Source organism: Macrotis lagotis, chromosome 7 (genome assembly GCF_037893015.1).
Source record: "Macrotis lagotis isolate mMagLag1 chromosome 7, bilby.v1.9.chrom.fasta, whole genome shotgun sequence".
Taxonomy (NCBI): domain Eukaryota; kingdom Metazoa; phylum Chordata; class Mammalia; order Peramelemorphia; family Peramelidae; genus Macrotis; species Macrotis lagotis.
Genome location: NC_133664.1, coordinates 64,379,835 through 64,406,236, shown reverse-complemented (window position 1 = coordinate 64,406,236; position 26,402 = coordinate 64,379,835). Strand labels below are relative to the sequence as shown.

General features: G+C 35.5%; 1 protein-coding gene across 1 annotated transcript; it reads left to right on the top strand.

Moving 5' to 3' along the window:
- Positions 1-160: 160 nt before the first annotated feature.
- ENKUR (enkurin, TRPC channel interacting protein) lies at positions 161-24,704 on the top strand. Its single transcript, XM_074193027.1, has 5 exons — positions 161-486; positions 10,259-10,404; positions 11,616-11,842; positions 17,463-17,609; positions 23,613-24,704. The coding sequence occupies exons 1-5, from the start codon at positions 410-412 to the stop codon at positions 23,784-23,786; spliced, it is 771 nt and encodes a 256-aa protein (XP_074049128.1). The 5' UTR covers positions 161-409; the 3' UTR covers positions 23,787-24,704.
- The last annotated feature ends 1,698 nt before the right edge of the window (positions 24,705-26,402 follow it).

Sequence of the window (26,402 nt, the reverse complement as noted above, 5' to 3'; positions counted from 1 at the left end):
CCCCGGCCCGCGCACCTGCGCCCCTCTGCCCTCCCCGCTCCTGCCGGAGCCGCGCACGGCACTGCGCCTGCGCCACAGGCTTGCCTGGCCTTCGGGCCCTCAGTGAGCACTCAGTGCGCCTGCGTGCGGGCTCCCCGGCCCGTGAGGGAGTTGGACCCCTCCCACGTCCCGAGGGCGGGAAAGAGCCAAACTGTAAAGATGATTCTGGAAGGAGGGACGCGGTGACGTCCCCGGGGCCCCCGCGGGGGGAGGGGAGAACCCTCCCAGCCTCGCGCTCTGTTCCCGGGGTAACGGTCCCCATGGCAACCGCCGGGTCAACAACCCGGAGCCCCTTCCGAGAGGGTGACGGCAGCCGGAGCCAGAGGAGCGCGGCCACTGCCTTGAGCGGAGCCGGGGGGCTGGGGAGGGCATGGACTCCGTGTACCCGCCCGAGAGCATCTATAACCTCATCCCCTGTGAGCCCAAGCCGCAGCCCAAGCCGCCCAGGTAGGTGGAGGCGGGCGGGGGAGCGGGGAGCGCCGGGGGCGCGGCGGTGGCGCGCGTGCGCGAGCGCCGCACCTGCCCGTGCTGTCAGCCAGAGCATGCGCACTCACGCGCGCGCATTGTGTGGACGCGGGTGTGCGTGCGGCCGTGTGTGGCTCCGCGGGAGCCCAGGAGGCAGCGGCCCGGAACTCCATCGGAAACAAAGAGTGCGTGCGTGTGTGTCTGTGTGTCTGTGTGTGCGTGTGTGTGTCTGGTCTGTCTGTGTGTGTGTGGTCAGATTTATGGGTATGTGTGTATCCATAGATGTCTCAGTGGTTTATATTCTTTTCAGGTTTGAGAGCACAAGAAGCAGCAACCACAAACTACATCAGGAAGAACACACATATAAAATAATATACCCACATATATGTATATTGTGTATACGTACGTGTGAATGTATCTATATGTCTTAGTGGTTATATTAATATAATATAACATTAATATAAATTAATCTTTTGAGTTTGAGAGCACAAGAAACTGAAACTACATTGGAAAGAACACACATATAAAGTGATATGTCCACATATATGTATATTGTGTATATGTACGTGTGAATGTATCTATATGTCTTAGTGGTTATATTAATATAATATAACATTAATATAAATTAATCTTTTGAGTTTGAGAGCACAAGAAACTGAAACTACATTGGAAAGAACACACATATAAAGTGATATGTCCACATATATGTATATTGTGTATATGTACGTGTGAATGTATCTATATGTCTTAGTGGTTATAGTAATATAATATAACATTAATATAAATTAATCTTTTGAGTTTGAGAGCACAAGAAACTGAAACTACATTGGAAAGAACATACACATATAAAGTGATATGTCCACATATATGTATATTGTGTATATGTACACATGGATGTGTGTATCCATATATGTCTCATTGGTATAATATATTAATTAATATAAATTAATCTTATGAAGTTTGAGAGCACAAGGAACAGCAACCAAAAACTACATCAGAAAGAACACACACATATATAGTAATTGTGTATATGTATATAGTATATTATGTATATGTACACATGGATGTGTGTATCCGTATATGTCTCAGTGGTATAATATATTAATTAATATAAATTAATCTTTTGAAGTTTGAGAGTACAAGAAACAGCAACCCAAAACTACATCAGAAAGAACACACACATATGTAGTAATTGTATATATATATATATTATATTGTATATGTGTACATGTGGATGTGTGTATCATGTATGTCTCAGTGGCTTATATTCTCTTGAGTCTTGAAAGCATAGGAGCAGCAACTAAGAAGTACATCAAAAAGAACATATATAGTACGTAGTCATATATACACTTACATGTATATTGTATTTATATATGTGTATTCATATATGTCTCAATGGTGTTACATTTTCTTGAGGTTTGAGAGCATAGGTAGGAGCACCTATACTATTTAACATAGTGTTTGAAGTTTGAAGTTGCCAACACTGAAGAGCCCCTTTTCACTAAAAGCTCAGCCTTCAAGTTAGTGTGGTGGGTGGCTGCTTTCTAATTTTATCATCATTTACTATTCTACATACATAGCATAATTCACACCTTGTTTTTAGCAGTCTACTTAAATAGAGGTTGAAAAAAATCCAATTTTGACTTTCTCTCATAAAAAAGAAAACCTGTAATTGAATTTCAGGACATTTGTCTATGCATAACTGGCTCAGTGTATAAGGGGATAATGAGCAATGTTTTATTTTTTCCATGAAAAAATGCTCTGTCCCATGTAAATGATGAAATAAATGTCTTCATTTTCTCTAATACTGGACTGGTTAACAGTTATTCTTTTCACAGGGAAGAGAAAAATGAAGTAAATCAGAGGAGTCTTCTTCTTTGTTCTAGTTTTCCCCCCCAAAGTTTTGGGGGTTTTTTAACCCTAAAAATACTCTTATTTACTAAACTGAATAGCTAATCGTTAGCAGATATATTATTCTAAAAGAATTTAACTGAAATATGTGTAGTTTTCCAGTAAAATACCTTATGCCTTTTTTTACAAGGCAATGGGGTTAAGTGACTTGCCCAAGGTCACACAGCTAGGTAATTATTAAGTGTCTGAGGTCAGATTTGAACTCAGGAACTCCTGATTCCAGAGCCAGTGCTCTATCCACTGTACCACCTAGCTGTCCCCTACCTTATACCTTTTGTAGTTACATGTCGTTTCATACTCCTCTTCCAGATTGAAAAAATACACAATCCAAGGACATGTACAATATTCTATTCTATATAAGTCTATATAAGTCCTTGGTCTTTCTACCATTTAGGGGATAGGGAGGAGAAGGTATGTTTTATCCTGACAACTTTTTAAATTTTTATCTATTGAATTTAGCAGAGCCAGCAAATTGCACCAGCGTCTAATGGCATAAAGTGATATAGGGCAAATATAGAGACCATTGAGGAAGAAGAGGGTAGAAATTTTCCTCAGGTAGGATGAACTAATACATGAACAGTGGAAAATAGAGAAGTACAATTCCTATGATTGTGTCTCTTGATATCCTTTATAGTTAAAAATGTGAACTAAATAATACTGTGGTTATATGGATTCAACAGAAAATGTTGAGTAATTAATTAAACCAATCTAGAGAAAGATCTTTAGAGCTTTGTACTTAATCCTATCCTGATGAATCCTCTCATCAGTTCCTTGGAAGAAGTCATAAAAGATATCTATCATAATTCCATTCATGGTATCAAAAATGCATATCAGAACTGATAGTAAGAGTCAGTGCAGACTGTCAGACTCTAAAAACCAGCATTCAGCTTTCCATTTATAATTCAAGTTCTTACCCATGAACATAGAATCATAGATTTAGAATTGGAAGGGATCATATCTAATCCAGCCTCATTTTACACAGGAAACTGAGGCCCAGAGAGGTCAAGTTACTTTACCCAAGCCCACAGAGAGAGTAAGTGGCAGAGCTAGAATTTAATCTATTTGTTTTTTACCCTGGTACCATGCTTCCTCTGCTTAATTTTATAATCTTCTAATGCTAGTGTGTCATCCCTTATGATCTTTCACAGTGATTTCTCCAATCTCAGACACCTAGTCTCACTACTTTGAATTCAAGATGTTTTCTTTCCTCAATTTAGTTCTACAGTATCTTTGGGAGACTTTTTGTCCTTTGAGTCCTCTATTCTATTTTCAACAAACTTGCCCTATAAATTCACCCTTTCCTAATTCATGACTTTTGATGAAAAATGAATTTCCGCTAAGGACACCCAAAACTGAGCTAGGTAATATATACAAATTTATAATTCCTTTGGCACCCCCATGATATCATACCTCTCCCAGTCCCATCTATTAGTAGTTATTCCTTTCACTCAACTTGATCCTAAAGGACAAAAATAGAAATATTGATTTAACTCCTCCATTTCCATCCACTTCATTCCTCTACTAGCATCCTCTAATAACTATTCCTCATTTAGAATCCATTTTTCCCCATTTTTATTGCTATTATCTCTAAACTAGTTACAGAATTTAGCACTTGATTGGTCACTGATTTATGATGCTCCTGGCTTTTCTTATAAAGATTATGAGAGGAAAGTCTACAACTGGGTTGTGACCGCTGACCATGGTGCTAATCAAATCAGTTTTAGTAAAATGCTTCCATATACAGAGACAATATCCAAGCTCCTGTGATTTAGTTTCAGAGAAGGATAACAATTGCTTTCATTTCTTTCTGAGAGAAGAAACAGAGAGTGACTAATTCTCTACTGTAATTTGCAGTGTCCTGAACCACTTATTTAGGCCCACAGACTGCCCCCTTCTCCTTGCCTTGTTCTTTCCCTTGATAGCTCTTGTGTATTTGAGTTTACTTCACCCTTTAGCCTAAGATGAGGAAAGAATAAATGCCAGTTACAGAGATGAACTCACAGCTGACTTAGGAGGATGATTGGAGCCAAAACCCTTCCTCAACTCTCAGGACCTGCACAAAGTAGCCTTGCCTCACTTCCAACCTCTAAGGAGGAAACAGACCAAGAGATGAGAGATTGAAACTTTTGGATATACATTCAGTTCAGTTTAACAGCTCCAGAGTCATTGGTTCTTGTATTTCCAGAGCCAATCACAAGACTTGTCATCATCACACAGTGAAAAATCCCAGATTGTCATGATAGGAAACTAGATCTCCAAAGTTTCCATATGATCTCTTGGAATTAAAAATAGGAATATATGTGCAAGTTCAGAGGACTACTGTCCTCAAACTCCTGGCACTGGCTGGTTCACTGACTTCATTACATAAAATCTTGATCTTGAGTACAAAAATCATCTTCATAAATATAAGATTTGTGACTGGCATAGTAGGATAACTGGAAAAGATCTGGAAGTTTTAGTGAACTGAAAGCTCAATATGATTTAACATTGTGAGATGGCAGCCAAAAAATGAAATCAATCTCAATCTCTACTAAAAAGGGCATAACTGCTAGTACAAGAGAGGTGATGGTCCATCCCACTGTACACTCTAGCCTCATTAAACATCTTTTGAAGTATTATGTGGTATTATGAAGTATTAAAGGTCATTGATAAACTGAAGAGTATGCAGAGAAGGATAAACCCAAGATAGTTAAGGGCCTAAAGAAGAGAATCCTAAGGGAGAACATGATAGCTATCTTTAAGTATTTGAAGATCTGTCAATTTGTTGAATTTGACCTTAGATAGCAGAGTCAGAGCACTGATACAGAAAAAAATTTGGCTTGATATTGGGAACATTCTCCCACCAGATCAAAGCAAAATGACCTGTCCAGGGAGGTGATGGATTTCTCTTGCATTAAAGACCATCAAGCAAAGGCCAAACTACTTTTATGTGCATTATGGTAGGAATTAGCTAGACCAAAGGACAAGGCTTAGTGCTTGCTGCTGTCTTTTCCAGCTCTCCAGTTCTGTGATTCTTCCATGCATTGCCTTGGATGCTGAAGTTTTAAGCACTGTGGACAAGGTCACTTACTTGGACAGTGCCCTTTTCAAGGAGGTACAGATTGAGTGAGGTTGACACACACACATTGCCAGAGCTGTGCTTGGGAGGCTCCAAAAGTGTGGGAGAGAAGAGATACCAGACTAACTACTAGACTGAAGGTCTCCAGAGCCGTTGTGTTGACTTCATTGCTGTGAAACCTGGATAGTCTACCAGCACCATGCCAGGAAACTGAATCGCTTCCATTTAAATTGTCTTAGAAAGATTCTGAAGATCACCTGGCAGGAGAAGATACCAGATACTGAGCTGCTTTTTCAAACTAAACTGCCTAGCATTCCAACATTACTACAGAGAGTGCAATTACAATGGACTGGACATGTTGTTACAATGCCAGACATACACTTGCCAAAAAGATTATTTATGGAGAACTCACACAGGGCAAGTGCTCTCAAGGGGATCAGAAGAAACAATACTGGGCTGCCCTGAAGATCTCATTGAAGGGCTTTAGAATTGATTGTACAGCTTGGGAGACACTGGCACAGGAGCAACCAGCATGGGGTGCCCTCATCAGTAAGGGGGACTGCACTCTATGAGGAAGGCAGAATTGAAGCAGCTCAAAGGATATATGACATTTTTAAATTTAGAGTACCCACTCCAGGTGTGCACGTGAACTATTTGTGTCTGACCTGTGGCTGAGCATCCCGAGATTGCATTGGTCTGCTCAACCACAATTGGCCACACTGTAATTTGTCTCAAACATTTTTGTCTTCTTTGATACAAAGGACAAGAACCATTAACCAGAGCAGAGTAACCTAAAAGACTGGAAAGGTAACAGGGGCCCAGGCTAGAAAGATCTTTAAATGCCAGAGAAAGCTTCTAGCTGATCCTAGAGCTGGGGAGAAACATGGTCACAAAGAGAAACTTTTCCCTGGCAGCCTAGTGTTGGATGAAAGTAGGGAGATACTTGAGACAGAGATGCCAACTGCTAAGTGCTTTTTTAAAACTCTTATTTACCTTGAGTTTTAACTCCTTGTTAGCTGCTATATTTGTCCTTTCCAGTCTAAAAACAATTCTCCTTGGCAGCAAAAAAGAATAAAAATGAAAAAAGCTGAGTAATTCTTCCTCTTCTCCAATATCAGCATCGCCCCAACTAACCCCAAATAGGAGTCTGTCCTTCAAACCTCTTCCTTTTCCCCAAAATAGCTTTATAAAAATTACCTGGCTTTTTGTGGTTCTTAGCATTCTTTACTAGTTTTAACTAATTCTAAGATTTACTATTCCTGGAATGATACAGGATTATGCTTCACTTGGTCATTCATTCTCTTACCTGTCCTTGATTGCTTGCTGATAAGTCACGAAAAGTATGTGTCTTTTTTTAAGTTAAGGTGACTACTAAAATACTTGCACCCTTTAGACAACTAGACTTTTCCCTGCTAGTGACATTATCTGCCATATCTTTAAAATGTCATTTCTGAGAGTCATCTCTCCTAGATTGACTTTCCTTGTAGAATTTTAGGCCATGACATCTTATCTCTCTTTTCCTTGACCTCTTTGAGGTTTACCTCTAAAAAATCTAGGACCCAAATCAGACTTGTATCTGGCTTTCCTCTCTTCTCTCCTATTAATTCTCAATGGAGTGGGAGTAGTCATTGACCCCCTCCCCAGTATTTCCAGCATTGTCCTAAGTGCTGTGGTGAGAATCAGAAAATGGACTTGTACTCCTATACTTTAAATTATGTTTTTAAAATGGTTATTAACAGAACTCTCTAGAATTGAGCAAAAAAATAGAGCAAAAGTTCAATGGAATTGAATTTCAGAAATCTCTAACCAAATGTAAACAAAAAAATTAATGTTTGACTAACCTATAAAAAACAAAGCCTGGAGAAAGAATTCATTAATTGGCAATTGCATTTGGGACAAATTGGTTGATAATTTTGCCATAGATTTAATGCCTTTTTTACATAGTATGTTTCAGTGAATTTCAGTTAGAAAATAGATTTAAACATTTTTTAAAATGATAAAAAAGATGGAATAATATTTAACTTAATTGAAGAAAAGAGCTGACTTTTCCCTAGGAGAACTAGCTAGAAATAGTTATCAGGACCTGGCTATATGAAAATTTGCTCAAAAAATAATATAATTACAAAGAAGAGATTGAGGGAAATTATAGCAAATGTAACAAAAACTTTGAATTCAAAATATATAAGGAACTATTTAAAAATTTTAAAAGAAAACTCTCAATTCATAAAATATAAAAGACAATGACAAAAACAATTTTCATGAGGTACCATATTGCTAGTAATCACTTGGAAAATATTCAACTTAATGAATAACCACAAATAAAAAATTCAACCTCATTCTTATCAAACTGACACACACAAAAATTTAAAGAAATTCAATGTTGGTTTATCATAGAGTGCAATCCAATATAATACAGTAAAAATTTACAAAAATAATTATACCCTTTGATCCAGTGATTCTATCATAAGGAATTTGATAATGTTATATCATAAAAATATTATTTTTTAAAAGGCTCTCTTTTCAAAAATTTTCATAATGGCAATATTTGTCATTGCAGATAATTGGAATCAACCTAAGTGTACAAAAATAAGGAAGTGGTTAAACTGTGGTACATTACTGTAACAAAATTAATGCCATTAAGAATGGACATCATGAATATTTAAATACCTGTAAAGCCCTTTAGGAAATACTGCTAAGAGAAAAGAAGCCAGGGAGCAGAGCCCATGCTTATTTCAACTGTAGATGAAGAAAAGTAATAATGGATGAACAAAAAAAATCTTGATGGAAATTTAAGAGTGACTAAAATTTATGACATTTTTACATTGGAATTAATTACATGTAAATAATTACAGTTCAAATTAAGTTGTATCAATATTCATTATTACATTTATAGTTTTTAAAAAATTGTCAGCTTCCCTTTTTTGTCTGGGATAACATTCCAACAGATGTCTAGATAATTGAAGGTCTCCCATCACTGTTTTATCATGTTTCTCTTCTAGACTTGAAATCTGTTGCCAAAACACATCATTCATTTTCTCTTTCAGTCTAGGTGTTCTATAATAAACTCCAGGGTCTCTACTGCTTCAGTTTCTCCATTTTTCAATCTTCATCCTAATGCCTGTTACCCATCTTCCCCTTTCTGGTTCCTGGATTTCATCATTTGACTCTATCTTCTCAGCAGTTTGTTTCTCTTCTCATCTTCTCCATGCCCTGCTCCTCTACTTCCTACCTCCCATCCCCTCTCCCACATCACCCTTTTTTTATTTTGAGCCAGGTATGTATTCTAGTCAAAGGTTGCAGTTTACCAAGTCTCAATGATATCTATGAGGTGGAATTTTCTTATTTATCTAATTTGTTAACATTTTGGATAAGCACCTGAAGTTGTGGATATCATTGCTGGCTCCTTTCTTAGATAATGTTTCCTGTTTTTTTCTCTAAATTTTAGCTTTACTCTGATTTTATTAATTTGATGATATAAATAGGTATTTTCTTTTTCAAGTCTTTCCTTTTCAATTTAAAACCCTTTTCAGAGGGGGCGGCTAGGTGGCGCAGTAGATAAAGGACCGGCCCTGGAGTCAGGAGTACCTGTATTCAAATCCAGTCTCAGACACTTAAAAATTATCTAGCTGTGTGGTTTGGGCAAGCCGCTTAACCCCATTTGCCTTGCAAAAATGTAAAAAAAAAAATTAAAAAGATAAAATAAAACCCTTTTCATTAGTTTTTTTCATCACTTAGGGAAAACATTTTCTTACCAATCTTTGTTGGGTTCAAGAGCCCACCATCCCTATGGTATAAGCCATGGTCCAGATCATTGCTGATTGGTGAAATCAAGGAGCCATCATAAAGAAAATGTCTTATGAACATTCGCATACTTATTTGTTTTCTTTTTAGTGATACATTTTGAATCATATGATTCAGAACTGAGGTGACCAGATAGCCATAATTTTCAGTTGTATTGTTTTCTAACTTTTTATTCCCTGCTGAATCCATAAATTGTTTAGAATGTTAAATATTTTGCTACTTTCCATGTTTAAAAAGTTTAGTCATTTTATCACAATAATTCATTTTTTAAAATTGACCATTGCAATAATAATATATTTTTGTAACATGAATTCTATTAAAATTCCTTAAACATGGATACTAAAATCCCTGAAACATGGATGCACAATATTTAGACTAACTATGAATTGCCAGATTAAAAAAAAAAGACTGATAGGAGAAGGGCAAATAATGGTTCTAATAACTATTTAATAACCATAATATCATTCACTGAAATAGAAGACTCCCTGGATATATTTAAAATAGGATTTGATTTTTTTAAAAATTTGACCTCATTGTAACTTTAAGGAATAATACAAATTGTAAATCATGAGATAAAGCTTTTGGGGCAGTAGCATAATTAGGAAAAGGGAAGAGCTCAGTCTTAAGGAATTAGGAGTAGAGGAATGGTTTGACAGGAGTCTCTTTCTCATTGAGGAGTTTCTCAAATGACACTTCTGGAAAATAGTACCCTGCTGTCATTGTGTCCAAGTCATGGTTATCTTTGTATTTTATTGCCTACCTTTTCAAATTCATTAATGTACATACCTACTTCCACCCAGAGCCCAATATGAGCTATTAGCAGATTTGGACACTAAAACTTCATTATGTTTTGGTAATTTGGATTAATTTGATGACAACACCCATAAGTATAGGAGATTTAATTTGTTGAAAATCAGTGCATTTTCACTATTAGAAATTGTTTGAATAAAAATGCTGAATGCTTGGACTTCTTTTTAATTCAAGGTATGTATCAATATTTAAAACAAGTGTGAAAGATGAGTTACAAAAAGGTAAATCTGCGAGGAAAACCATGGGGCCAGCAAAAGTTGAAGTTCCTTCCCCAAAAGACTTTCTGCAGAAAAACTCAAAGCCACCAAAGCCACCACCCAGTAAGTAACCATCATTTCAGGTATCAAATGTTAAAAGTGTAAAGCAACTATTGTTTACTATATTAAAATATTGGTGAATATTATATATGTGTTAGATGTGTAAGATATGTTAACTTTTCACTTAAATATTAAACATAAAATTAGGACTTTACCTTGGTAGGTGAAGGAAGATAGTGGACAAAGGAGAAAATGTAAAAGGGAACAACAGCAGATGGTGTGTATGTGTGTGTTTTTTTTCAATATTGCCCATTTAATTAACATTAATAATTTCTTGATTATTTCAAACCATTTTATAGCTAAAAAAACAATGGTCAAGGAGGTTAAGGATTTGCAGGTCATAAGGAATATAAATGGGATGTGAACCCAGTATTCTCACTATGCATATTAATAAAAGTTTAAAGAATTAAATTGCCAGAATGCTGAGTTAATCAGGGCTGGCTGCTAAAGACAGTATCAAGTAAATATGTTATAGAACATAGATAGTGGGAAAGAATGCTTTCAAGCACTGACCAGAGAATTAGAATGTGAAGGATCTGCCAGAAGGAGTTTGGGAAGGTCTGTGAGACATACCAAATTACAACCTTATGCCTTATGAATCTGCTTAGAACACAGCCTTAAGAATATCCAAAAATTATATGGAAAATATATATGTTCACATGAGGACACTTTTAAAAAGTGATGGGCTTATTAAGGGTTTAAAAACTGTTCGGTTTGTGGATTTTTATGACACTTTTCCTCTGAGATAGTAAATATAATATATTAAAAAATTTTATACATAATCTTAAAAAATTATTTTTAAGGAGCTCAAACAGGGAATGTGAAGTTTTGTTTTATATTTCTCAGTACTAACAATTATGTAGCAATTTAAAGTTTGCAAGTCACTTTGCATATATATCATTTGATCCTCCCAACATCCTCATTTTGCAAATCAGGAAAGAGTCTACTAGGCCATAAAACTAGTAAGTGAGGTAGCCTTCACATTTGGTTTTTCTGCCTACCAGTGAAAGAGCTATTAGATATATGACAAAAACTTTATTGGTTTATCTTCTTATTTCATATGTTTTATAGTTTACATAGAGTTGTTATGGTATGTTTAATTTATAAAAGATTATAAAATCTTTCAATTCTAGTTTATTCCCCTCAAAATACTTGAAAATCTTTGTGTTCATAGTTTTTCTGTTTGTAATACTGACGAGAAAATTTATGTTTAGGTGAAAAAAAGCTGGATAAAACTGATACAAGAAAACCTCCTGTGCCGCTAAGGGGTGATCATCCAGTCATGGGAATTCAGAGTGGAAAAAACTTTATAAACACAAATGCAGCAGATGCCATCATGGGGGTGGCTAGGAAGCCTAAGCCCGTATATGTTGACAGCAAGACTGGAGATAGACATGGTCTGGAACTTTCAGGACTTGTTCCAAAATACATCAACAAAAAGGTAGTCTTGTGACAAATGGTGTTAAAAGGCTTAACTATGACCATTTTAAATTAGCCTTTATAATTATTTCATGTATTAATATTTATTACACTTTGAGAATTGTAATGGAAAAAGAGCTGAACTTATGGGTCAGGAAAATGGGGTTCAATTACTGATTCTGTCTCATACTGGCCACATCATTTAACTTCCCATTATTCCCAAGCAGTAGACCCAGAGACAAGCGAGTAGCAGAATAATTACTGGTCTGCTTTGATAGAGGGAGTTTATTCACTAAAACTTCTTTACAGCAATGAAATCTCAATATAAAAGAAAAAAATTCCATCAGAGGACCTCCTAACCAGACTGCCAATCTTCCATTGTAACTGATTTTAGCCAAATATATGATGGAATGGAATCTATTTGTCATTGGGCACCATAATTCAATTTCCATTTATATTTGAATAGATGAAAACTATAATTGTTTGGCATCTTTCCAGTTATATGAATTATTAAATAGTTCTAATTATCTTCCTCTTGGAATCCAATGACCATAACTACTTTATTATAAATGTTCAAAGACAAACCTGTGAGAAAAATTTAAACTAATTTATTAATCATTTTGCAAGAATTTAGGAGTAATATGATGGAAATATAGGGATGCAACTCCAGAACCACTTAACCCATTAATATGAGAGTTAAGCACTGAGAAATAAAAAATTATCAATACTTACAAAGACAATTTATTTGGCTTTGCAGAATGTGGGACAAGACCCTGAGAATATTTGACAAAATTGCCATTGTCTCTGGACACTGAAAAAAGTATTGTGCCTGTATCCTATTGTTCAGAAAGACATTTTTCATAACTGAATTTTGTAGGAAAAGTATAAATAGTAGACAGATTTAAGTTTATATGGCCTGAAAAAAAATTGAACATATGTACATTTGTCACTGGTCTCATTCATCTATTATTTCTCAAGTAATATTTTCAGATCTATAAGAATAGACCACTAAAATATAGAGCATTGTAAGAATAATATGCAAAATTGTAGTAGCAATGCAGGTAAATGGGCAAAGGCATTAACAGGAAAGCTGGATGTTATTGTCAGAATTTATTTCTAACTCACAAAGGTTTTCCTACCTAACAGTTTTTCAGAAGATTCTAGAGAGTAACACAAGATATATATATTGGACATTTTGTTCATAAAGTACATGAATACATAAGGACATGCAAGTGGTTATGGACCTTTTTACAAAGTCACAGTTTCCAGGAATAATAGTCCTAAAGATCAAAGTTATATTCTAAGGGCACTAATGCTTTGTGTATCTGAAGTTTGTGCTGAAAAAGCAAAGTGCATATCCTACATATAGCCAAAATATAAAAAATCATTTCATGGCAAAAGTTACCATGTCATTCAAATCAAAGATCTGATATCTTGACACAGTGGAATCCTGCAATACACTGACAAAGTCAGAAACTAAACCAAGGACAGCATGTCTTTGGTAAACCTGAAAACAGAATGTAGCATCAAGAACTGAATTGACCAAATGTGTCACAGGCATCTCTGGGAGGGTGAGAGAATCATCTATCATATTAAATAAGAATTAATAAGGTCAACCTTTTGATAAATATAAAAAGCATCTCACTTAGTTCAGCAAAATGTTACCCTAAAGAATATTTTTCCAACATGGTATTTCATTAAATTTATATAAGATTCCTTTAAAAATGTAACTATAGAAATAATTAGCTTTGATAAAATAATGTTATATTTGTTAATGTCGAGGCACATAAAATGAAGAATTACGATTACTAAAAGTATTTGTATTTTTGATTGAGGATATAATATAAAAATTCCAAATAGGAGAGGAGTACCATAACACATTTAAGTAGGTAGGTGGCATCTTGTCTTTGTGTGTGTGTGTGTGTGTGTGTGTGTGTGTGTGTAGAGAAAGAAAGGGAGAAAGAGACAGGGAGAGAAAAGGAAAAGAAAAGAAGAAAGGAAGGAGGTATTGAAAGGAAGAAAAAAGGGTAGAAGAAAGGAGGGATTGAAGGAAGATAGTAAAGAATGCGGGAAGGAAGTATTGAAGGAAAGAAGGGAGATAGCAAGTTAGCATAGCAGCTCAACCACTAAGCTGGAGTTTGAAGGACATGAGTTCAAATCCAGTCTTAAACATTTACTATTTGTGTGATCCTGGGCAAGTCACTTAACTTCCATCTGTCTCACCTTTTTCAACTGTCAGAATAATAATAGTACCTATCTCCCAGAGTTGTTAAATGGGATGCCCTTTGTAAAGTGCCTGCTACATAACATAGGAGACATTTAAGAAGTGCTTATTTCTATATCTCAGACTGACTAATTGATAGCAACTGATAGTCATGGAAGAAGGTGGTAGGGACTCGTGAACTCTAGCATCAGAGACATACCTCCATGGGCAGCAGCCATCCTCCCTGCATCACAAGAGGAAGGGTGAGTTAGAGAGTGGTTCCAGGATAGACAATATTTGACCAGAAAATAAGATCAACAGTTATGTAAACAGAGGGAGAATCTGAGCACCACTTCGATATTCGCAGAATATAGAAACACCTAGGAAAAGACATTTTGTAGTTTGAAATTACAGGGAAAACTTGGAGAAGAGCTGCCCAGGATGAGAACTCATCTATTATCTGTGATCTGTACCATTGAAGAGCGAGCCCACATGAGTGATGTTGAGGATCATTAACATGCCAATGCTTTGACCAAGAACTCTGATTCATCTAGTCCTTTAGTACAGAAATCTTGTAAAATGCAAAACAGTTTCCTCTGGGTAGAACTTGTGTGAAGAAGCAGACAGTTAATAAACAATTATTAGGTGCCTCCACTGGGTTAAGTTCTAGAAATGCAAGGAAAAGAAAAACACAGTTTTGGGCAAGCACTAGTTAATAGAAATAAAACTATGTCTTTGGAACATCCACCTATTATGCTTAAGTTTGCCTAATGAATCAGTCCAAACCCTCTAACAGATGGCATCCTGCCAGATAATAGAGGAGGGATATCAGTCACCTTCATCAAGTGTGTTTTTTTTTTTATTTCAAGCTAACTATCCCCAGTTCCTCCTCCTGAGAAGTTCTTATGTCATTGAAATCAAAGATCCTGTCCTGGTCTGTGTCTCAGTCAGTCATTCATTCACTCAATAAATACCTACTATGTCCTAAGCTTTGGGAATATGAAAAGAGGTGAGAGACAGTTCTCAACCTCCCAAAACTTACAATCTACTGGGGGGGGGGGGGAGAAAACATACAAAAACATACAAACAAATATATACAAAGCAAGTTCTATATAAGTGGAAAATTAAGAAGAGGAAAGAAACTGGAATTAAGAGTAAGGGAAGGCTTCCTGAAGAGGATGAGACTTCAAGGAAGCCAGGGAAGGCAGTAGACAGAAATAAGGAGGAAGAGAGCATTGGCATGGGGGTTAGAAAAAGTGCCAGCAGCTGAAAGATGGAGTGTCTCCATTCAATGGAACAGTATTACTAAAACAAAGGGTATGTCTTCAGGGAGTGAGGTGTAAGAAGACTGGAAAAACTGAAGTGGACCTAGGTTGTGAAGGACTACACATGCCAAAATGGGCTTTCTGTATTTGACCCTGGAGGCCACTGGGGCTTACTAATAGAGGGGTGACATAATCAGACATGCACTTTAGGAAAATCGCTTTAACAGCATATGGAGAGAGGAATGGCCACCAGCTAACTCTTGCAGTAATGAAGGCCAGAGGTGATGAGGGCCTGCACTAGAGTGGCAGAGGTATCAGAGGAGAGAAGGCAGGTGTATTTGAGAGATGTTACAAAGGTTAAGTGGACAGGCCTTGGCAATAAATTGAATATAAGGAGGGAAAGATAGAAAAGAATCCAGGATGATATAATTGTGAGCCTGAAGAACTGGGAGAATGGTATAAGTAAAAGGGAAGGTAAGAAAGGGAGAAAAAATATTGGATTCAATTTTGAACATATTGAATGTAAGATGTCTATATAATAACCAGTTCAAGAAAGGCAACTGGAGGTATGTGATTGGAGGTCAACAGGAGAGATAGATTTAAGAATCATCAACATAGAGGTGGCAGTTAAATCTACTGGAGAGCTAATGAGATCACAAAGTAAAGAAATGCAGAGGAGGAGAAGAAGAGGACCCAGAACAGAACTCTCAGAAAATGATTAAAAGGCATGATCTGGAAGAAGAGTCAGCAAAGGAAGTAAAGGAGTAATCAATTAGATAGATCTAGAATCAGGAGAGTGTGGTGTACCAAAAACTTAGGAGAGAGTGATCAATAGTGTCAAAGGCTGCAGAAAGGTCAAAGATAATGAGGACTGAGAAAAGGCCTTGGAATTTGGAAACTAAAAGATCATGAGTGACTTCAGAGAGAGTAGGTTTGGTGGAATGATAAGATCATAAATTAGACTAAAAAGGCTTAAGAAGATAGTAGGAAGAAAAAGTAGAGCACCTATTATAAATAACCTTTTCACAGACTTTCATTTCAAAGGGCATAAGATATATAGGACTGGTAGTGGAGATGAAAGGACCAAGGATGGGCCAGGATAGGAGAGACATGGGCATATTTGTAGACACTAAGGTATTGAGATTGAAAATAAATGAAAGAGTGGGGATAATAGAAGGGGCAATCTGTTGGGCTGGGACAAATTGGAATAGGATTACTTGAACAATTAGAGAGGTTAGTTTTGGTAAGGAGTCAGGCAACTTCATGATGTGAGAAGTAAAGGTGAGAGTGATAAGAGGCCAAGACTTAGCTGGGTATAATCATGATCATAGAGAATTCAGGAGAGGAGGACAGTGTAGAGTTAAATTAGTTCATCAAAGGGGCAGCTAGGTGGAGCAGTGAATAGAGCACCAGCCCTGGAGTCAGGAGTACCTGAGTTCAAATCTGGCCTCAGACACTTAATAATTACCTAGCTATGTGGCCTTGGGCAAGCCCCTTAATCCAATTTGCCTTGTAAAAATCTAAAAAATAAAATTAGTTCATCAAGGAGTCCCATTTGCCTTGTAAAAATCTAAAAAATAAAATTAGTTCATCAAGGAGTCAAGATGGGAAAAAGAGAAGAAAATTGAAGGATCTAGGTATCTTAAAGATCATAGTAAAGATGAAGAGTAGGGTTTTGTAAGGAAAGGCAGGTAGAGAGGTGAAAAAGTCAATAGATTAGGATTAGATAAGGAAATAAAACTCAATCTGGTAGATAATCTAAATGTCCATTATAATCCAGGGGTGGGTCAATCAGGTAACAAAGAAGAGCTGATATCAGAGAAAAATCAGGTTAGCCATTTCTATTCTCTTAACAGAATGAAATCCATTGGTCCCAAGAGGAGAAAAAAATTTAATCCAATAGAATCATTTTGAACAAAGGCTGGAATCAAATTAGGAATAATTAAATCTTTAAGATATTCCATGGCAAACAAATTCAACAATGTTTTTATTTTCTTCTTCTTCGTTTATAAAGTCACAGGACTTAGGATGGGCCTTGGAATTCACCTAACCTAATACCTTCATTTTATAGATGACAAGATTGAAGGTTTTGATGGCATACAGATAAAAGGGAAACATTGAAATATGCATTTAGTAATATGATCATATTTAATTTTTTTTCAAAATCCTTTCAGGATTATGGCACTATTCCTGAATATATATGTAAGCGAAATGAGGAAGTTAAAAGAGTGCAAGAAGAATATGATAACTATGTGCAGGAGAACCTGAAGAAGGCAGCTATGAAACGCCTCTCTGACGAAGAGAGGGATACAGTTCTTCAGGTGAGTGCTAGGCAGCACACAGATTCAATCCAGCCTCTCCGAACATCCGTGAAATATTCTTGACCTTCTAATTTCATTTTTGAAAGCAGGAAAATATGCAATGGAAACAGTGACAACTCCAGAAAACCCTCTACTTTTTGGAGGGGAAAAGAATAGTCATATATTTGTTTATTTGAGTCAAACTCTCAGCTTCAATTTATTCTTTCTAAATTTTGTCTTAAGAATTATAGTAAACAGCAGGTGGCTAGAGCACTGGCCCTGCAGTCAGGAGTACCTGAGTTCAAATCCAGCCTCAGACACTTAATAATTACCTAGCTGTGTGGCCTTGAGCAAGCCACTTAAACCCATTTGCCTTGCAAAAACTAAAAAAAAAAAAAAAAAAAAAAAAGATAGTAAACATATTTTGCCCTATACATTTACCTTTTTGCTTTCACTCTTATGCTTTTATTTTTCAAAAGAATACCATACTAGGGTTAGCTATTTCTCACTAGATGGAGCTCTATAATAGATCTACAGTATAATAGATCTATGGTAGCTGCAACTAAACAAAACTGTAATATGAAACAAATTTCACACTTTTCAAACAACTTAATCCTTAGGTTCACATGTTTTCCTCTTACCATGGAATCCCACAGATTTAAAGATTGAACTATAATAAAAAAATTTTTAAAAATTCATATGAGACATTTTAAGTTAAATTTGGACTTAAAATTAAATCATCTTTAGAGAGGCTAGGACATATTTTTGTGCTTTCTTTTTTAGAGTTGTGGCTACACCCTTTATTTCTTCCTAATTTATTTTATAAGTGCGTTAAATATACTGGCATAAGTCTATACAAGTATATCATGATCATTTGTCAACAATAACTTTTTATTTGGATGCCTATAATATGTAGTATCTGGAGATTCAATTGCAGAGAGATACAATTCCTTCTATGGAAGAACTATTAGATGGTAATAAGCCATGTAAATAGCAAAATAAATAATATTCCAAAGTAACACATGCTCATCACAAATAAGTGATGCAGTCAATAGGTGGTACAATAGTTCTGTGGAGGGCTAACATAGAAGCATGTGGAAAAACAAGGTAAGAACTTAAATAAGTGGGGAGGAGTGGGACAGCTAGGTGGCACAGTAGATAGTGCACTGCCCTGGAGTCAGGAGGACCTAAGTTCAAATCCAACTTCAGACACATAATAATTACCTAGCTGTGTGACTTTGGGCAAGTCACTTAACCCCATTCCTTTGCCAAAAAAAAAAAAAAAAAAAGGAATAAAGTATTCTAGATGGGTGGAATGGAATAAGGAAAAAAGTACAAAACAGAATATCCTGGCATATTCAGGAGAATGTAAATAGACTAATTTGGATGTAAGGGAATGACTATCAAGGAAGCTCTGGAATGGAGTGGGAAGGACACTGGGCAGAACCCTGAATGTGGTAGAGTCAGTGAACCTGACTTCAAGTCACAGCTCTCTACTTTACTAGCTGTATGATCTTGAGGGTTAACCTTGGTAAGCCAGTGAGGCCACATCATCTTGTGAGGTCAGACAGAAGGAGAGTCAAGGTAGATGTCAGAGTGAAGTGAGGCCAGGAAGGAAGTAAAGTGGAAGCTCTTGGCTAAGTCTCAAATTTTAGGGGTTTAAGTATGAGGCAAGGTCTTTAGCTGAAAAGGTGGGGGAAGGATGCTCATTTAGAGGAGGAATGAGTTTTGGAATAACCATTGTGAAAAATGAGATACTCAAAGAAGGAATCATATTTTTTCCTTATTGTAGTGAGGACCTAGATGAGATTAGATAATATAATTTTATAATGACCCCAGTCAACAACAGTTTCATGATTTCCTCCAACTTCTATAGGAGCAAAAGAGGTAGATTAAATTGTAGTTGTGACTAAAATATAATTTCTTTTGAATATGTTCTTCATAGACAGAAAAATAATCTCTACAATGCCTGTCTCATCTGCACCAAACAATAATAGAGGGAAGAATGAAAATGTTATTGTAGTTTCCTAAAATGTAAATCTGAGAAATTACTTGAAGAATATGATTCACTTTGGCTAAATTAACTCAGTTCTTCTGCAGTTTTCAGTTGAAACAATATTTCAGAAAGAATATACTTCCTTGGAGTGGAAAGAACCCCACCCCCCTTCCACAAATACACATATACCCTCTGAATGCTCCTCACTATACTATTATGGGTCTCTTACAAGTGAATTATAATAGACCCACAGCTACTAGCGACCTAATGTGACTATTGACAAAGAAGTTTTGTTACATCCTCCTTAAAGTGGTTATAATGAAACTCCAATTTGGGAGAGCTCCTTGCATTCAGATACATATTGAAATTTGAGCAATGGGCATTTTTAAACTGTTAGGTCTATCTTTTATAGATGGACAGACAGGTCAATCTCTTTACAGATTTCAGTGAAATGTTAACATTTAATATTACCAAACAATGTCATCAGCAAACAGCTACATCTTAAAGAGACATCTCACCATCCACAGGGAAACCTTAACCAGCACTCTGTTCTACATCTCCTTCACTGTAGGGGCAAATAACTTTTGCTGAGCATAAATCTCCATTTTCCACTTTGCCTGATTTTTATGATTAGATTCAACGTCTGTTATTCCTATCTATCCTTTTTAAAATAACAAATACAAGTAAGGAAAAAAAATGTGTCCATCTGAGATAGAAAAAACCCCCACTTTTAATGGTAGAAATGACTATTTAAACTTAGGATCAAGGCTGATTTAATGATATGGAAAGTCAGAGAAAACTTTATTATAATTTATTTTTCCCTCACTTCTGTCATTGATTTTTGAGTTCAAATTCAGCAAATTTTTAATAAGATCTTATTATGTATATTGTCTTAGATGCTGGGAATACAAAGATGAAATAAGACATGATTCCTATTCTCAGGGAATTTACAGTCTTTGCAGAGAAGATATGTACACAAATAGCTTTAATGAAAACTAGAATATAAGTATTTACTTAAGTTTAAAAAGTTGGTATGAGAAATTAGAAGATGGAAAGATGACTTATACTTATAGAATTCATGGAAAAGGTGGTAACTGAACTAAATCCCCAAGAAAGAAAAAGATTTCAATAGGTGAGAATTTTCCAGGGAAAGAAAATGAATTGATTGTTTTTGCCAGATGTGAGTAAAAGAATTCACAATAGTAAGTTTGTAAAAGAAGGTAGTAAGAGATTGGGAAGTAATAAGTAGCCAAGTGTGGTTAGAACATAGTATATGAAGGGAGAGTAATGTTAGATGACTGGAAAGGTAGAGTGAAACCAAATTTTAGAAGGCCTTGACTTCCAAGATTAATAAATGTGTATTTTAATTTATTTGGGTGAGGAACTACTGGACCCTGATTCTGGTTTTGTCTTTTATTATTTGTCCATGCTATTTTTAAGCAGGGCAGTGATATAATCAGAACTATATAGAAGGAAGTTTACTCTGAATACTCTGAACAGGGATGAAATGAAGAAGGGAGAAACTGGTGGTAGGAAGACCAGAAAGGGAACTATTATTACAATAGTCTCAGAAAAGTTAAGGAAGGTTTGAAATAGAGAAGCAGCAGCTAGTGTGAATGAAGAGAGAAGAGAGGAGTATAAGAGTTACTTAGGAGGTCAAATTTCCAAGAATTGATATTGATGGACCTGGAGGATTAGGGGGCAGCAGTGAAAAAAGTCAAAGGTCTGCTGACATCCAAGTCTGTGGGACAGGAAAGGTGGTAGCATCAGAAATAAAAGGACATAAAAGAGAGAGATTTTTGTTGGGGATATTTTAGAATTTGAAATACACACTGAATATCCAGCTGTAGGCATCCAGCAGACAGCTGGAAAGGAGGGATTGGAGTTTAGGGAAATGATTCAGACTTGAAACATAGATGGAAATGTCACTAAAGCTGTGATAGTATATGGGATATCCAAGGGACAGAATGCTGAGCCATGCTCAGCTTTTGGGAATGGAAAGAGGAGGAAGAGCTAGTAAAGGTTCCAGAGACCCCAGAGAACAATAAAGCTGAGCATCATTTCTAGGTTAAGGGAGACAGAGGTGGTAGCGTCAACATCATTGTCTGAACACCACTGTTTAGAAGCAGTAGTAAAGCACCTGGGGAGACACTTCAAATTTTATATTGAAAGTTCCCAGGAAGAAATCTTTCTTTTTTTCAAGGCAATGGAGTTAAGTGGCTTGCCCAAGGCCACACAGCTAGGTCATTATTAAGTGTCTAAGGTTGGATTTGAACCCAGGTACTCCTGACTCTAAGGCCAGTTCTCTATCCACTGCACCACCTAGCTGCTCCAGGAAGAAATCTTAAAAGATAATTTAATACAACTTCCTCATTATTCAGATGAGGAAGCAAACTTTCAGAAAGGGGAAGTGAATTTTCCAGGATCAAAGAGGTAAGTAGAAGAGTTAAGATTTGAACCCAGGTCCCCTGACTTCCAATCCACTAGCTCTTTCTACTCTCCCATGTTGTTCCCCTCCATCCCCAGATTCCTTCACAGACAGCTTGATGGAACATATCTCAATTATTGTTAAGCATGGGCTATTCCATTCCTCTCACCTTAGACTTTCCATTTTAGTTTTACCTTTCCTTCATACCTCATTGGTTTAATTTAATAAACTCCATTATCTGAGAAATTGACATTCTTGTCCTCTTTCCTGGACTTACCATAATCCTCTTCAGTCTTTTCTATCTTACTATCATACTAATTTATTTTAAAAACTCGTTTATTTTTTTAATTTTAAAATTTTCCCCCAATCTCGATTCCCTCCCCCCCACCCCTCACAGATGGCAGGCTGATAGTCTTTACATTGTTTTCGTGCTATTCACTGATCAAAATTCAATGCATCTATCATATTAATTTAAAACCGGATCTAAATTGTTGAGCTTTTATGGTATTCCACAAACAGGTTGACATTAATAATTTAAAAACCCATTTTCAAAACTACTAAATCTGTTGAAACTTTTGATACTATCTTAAAATATTAATTACCACCCCATTTTCCAAGCAGTATTTAAAATTCTATGCTTCTTGGTGCAAATAAATATTTATATAAACATATATTTTTCTATAGTAAACTGTAAAATGTTTTGCATTAAAATAAGTCCAAACAATAATTAGAAACCATTTTAATTGGGAACCCACAAATGATCTGTAACACAAAATTATATTTTTGTGTATGCATATATATTTTCACATATATACATGCTCTCTCTCTCCATATATATATGTATATATATATATATGTATATATATATATATATATATATACACAGACAGAAATGCATTTATGGAAAGGAAAGCAAATTGTAACTCCTAAGATATCCATAACTTTGAATTGATTTAGTTTTGTGAAAATAAAACATTGATTAGAATATTAAATCAGCTTTTTTAATACTTTTAATAATAATTAAATCACTGCAAAGTATTTAGAAAGTAAATATAAATCTTAGAATGGTAGAAGAGCTCTATTCTTTGAGCAAAATATATTATATATTTGAGCAATATATATTATCCCAGAAAACTTTTTGGCATGTTAGAAAATTCATTTTTCCAGACAAGTGAAAAATAGATATATTTTCTAAATTAGTAAAACACTTTAAAGAAATGAAGCCAAATTTAGAAGCAGAGATTCAGAAATCTATTTGCAGATATCAATTCTAAGTAGTTCAGGAGTTTTTTGCTTGGTTTTAAAATAGTAACAATGTTATATACTAAATTATTGTTCTAATTTATTCCCACTTTTTTTATGTTATTTCTAGCTTTAGATATATGCATTTAATTGGTAGGTTTTTAAAGAGCAGTTACAATAAAAAAGATAGCAAATAAATATTCCCAATGGGAGTTGAACACACTTCCAAGGACAGAAATTGGCCCTCATGCAGTATTTTTGTTACTGTTGCCAAGGACATGATAAAAGTGTACAGAATGATTTTATTTTAGTATTTTAGTGTTCTTATCAGTTTCCTTTGCATTTCTTAAATTTACAGGGTCTGAAAAAGAACTGGGAAGAGGTACATAAGGAATTCCAGTCCCTTTCTGTATTTATCGACTCCTTACCAAAGAGGGTCCGCAAGCAGAGACTAGAAGCAGAGATGAAACAACTGGAACATGACATTGATGTAATTGAAAAACATAAAGTGATCTATATTGCCAATAAGTAATGGAGAATTAAGTAGACTGTAACCGTTTTATGTCAGAAAAATCCAAGGTAGAAAAAAAAAAAGAAATGATAACATGTTATTCAAAGGAAGAAAAATAGTACTAAGAGAACAAGTAGACTTAAAATAATTAATACATTCTTAAGTAATATATAAGGAATAATGTGAATTTTTCACTTTTGTGAGATTTTTTTTACCAGTGTGAGAATTTTCAAGTATGATCAAATTAAATTTTGATGTTCTTTGTACCTGTCCTAGAGTTTTGCAACATTAATATTCCTCTATTTTAAGCGACTTGTGTGTGTGTGTCTGTGTGTATGTGTATATGTGTGTGTGATTAATAATTTCCTTAAACCAAGAAAGCCTTAGTTCACTACCCTTACTCTCATGAAGATGTCACGCCAAAGTTATTTTAATAGGTTTAATGGTGTTCTCCTTCTCTGCAAACATTCTCCATCATATAGAGATATGCAAAGAATATACCTGTTTTTAAAATTGAGTGATTTAAGGCAAAGACACAATCTCTTATATCTCTAAAACATTTTCCAATTTTAAATTCAAACAATTGTCTGTATTCCACTACCCAAATGAACATAGCATATGGTGTAGTGAAAAGGCATTGGACTAAATAGTAAAAAATTTGTTTCCTAAGCCTAACTTTGTGACTGATAAGCCAGGTAGCAAATCGCTACTCTAGAGTCTCGGTTTTTTTTTTCATAAAATAATAAGAAAAATTATCTCACCCATGTCACAAGGTAGTTGTAATTGTGAGTATAAAATGAGAAAATGTTTTTAACATCTGATATATCATACCCAAACTGCCTTTGTTATCCATGACTTTTTCTAATTCCTTTCTTAGGTAAATAGCTTTACTAAACTAGACTGAAAGTTCTTATACTTGGGAGTGGGGGAGGGGAAGGAGTGACAGAAGAGAAAGAATTTCCAAAGACTAGCTCTGTTCAATAAGTATGCCATGGAGAAGACTGAAACAAAGAGATGCTTGAGGATCAAAGAGGATACTTAAAGAGAATATCTAACTTCTTGGTATGTTTTGTAAAATATTGTACATTTTATGCATTTAATTCTTTTATTTATATTACATTGTCACAGATATTGAGTGCTAATTTATTTGTCCCTTTTCTGTCCCTCCATTTTCAAGCTATTCACAAATGAAAATTAATTTCCTGTCATCTGACTTGTGGAGGTTCTTCAGGCACAATGTGTTCAGTGTTGGAAAAAACCCACATCTTGTTCTCCCTGTACCTGAAATCAGAACCTTCTCTTGAAGAACTCTAGTGGAAGATGGATTATGGGGCAGGTAAGGCAAGGTTCCATACCTCTTGAAACAGGACATTCCACCATTGAATAACTAATATTAAAATTCATATTCCAAAGATTTTTAATGAATTACACACCTGGGACATAGAATGTTAAAAGAGAAAAGGAGGTGGAGAATTTCTATTATAAGAGCCCAAAGGAGAACAAACCCCTTTGGAGCATGTTAGCCATCAAAGAAATAACTTCTTATCTGAGTTTCAGTTATGAGAGTTCAAGATTTCAAAGAGCCTTTGAGAAGAAGGTATCATATCCAGTTACTGAAGATCTAGTACCCTTTTATTTTGCCCCACAAATGAAAGCCTTATGTCTGATGAAGCAAAATTTCAAACAGTTATGATCTGATAGCTGTAGTTGCAAATTGAAAAGAGGTTAAATGCATGTATGTCTTTTAAACTACAAGTATGCACACCAGCAATATCCATGAACACTGAGAATACTAACTACATGAAGTAACTACTACGAAATAACATTTTTTTAAACAAATTTTTTCATAGATTTCCCAGGCAACTCATTTCAGTGATACTACCATTGTTCAAACATCTGTAAATTAATTTCCTCTTTTAGAATTACATTCTTTGCACTACCAGGTCTATGTTCCAGAAGAGATGAAAACCAAGAAGGAAAAGAAAAATATAAGAGTACTCAGAGCAATTCTTTTCTGGTGGCAAAGAACTGGGGATTGAGGGGATGCCCATCATTTGAGGAATAGGTAGACAAATAATGGTATGTGATTATGATGAAATGCTAGTCTGCTATAAGAAATGATGAACAGGATACTCTCAGTAAAACCTGAAAAGAATTACATGAGCTGATGCAAAGTAAAATGTACTTTGCACATAGTAACAGCAGTATTTAGGATAATCAGCTATGAAAAAGCTAGCTTTTCTCAGCAATATAATGACCTAAGGCAACTCTGAAGGACTTGGGATGAAAAATGCTATCCAATACCAGAGAAAGAGCTAATAGTTTTCAGAGTACAGATTGAAAGATATATATTTTTACTTATTTTTCTTGAGGTTTCTCTTTTTTTTTTTTGGCTGGGCTATGTTTACTTTCACAACTTGATTATTGCAGTAATGTTTTACATGATTACACATTTTTAACCTCTATCAAATAACTTGGTTTCTCAATGAGAGGGAGTGAAGCAAGAAAGGAGAGAATTTGGAATACAAAGTTTTAAAAATGAATGTGAAAACTTGTTTTTACATGTAATTGGAGAGAAATAAAAAGTGGAAAAAAAGACCTACATTCTTTGTGAAGTCTAATATTTATATAGCACAG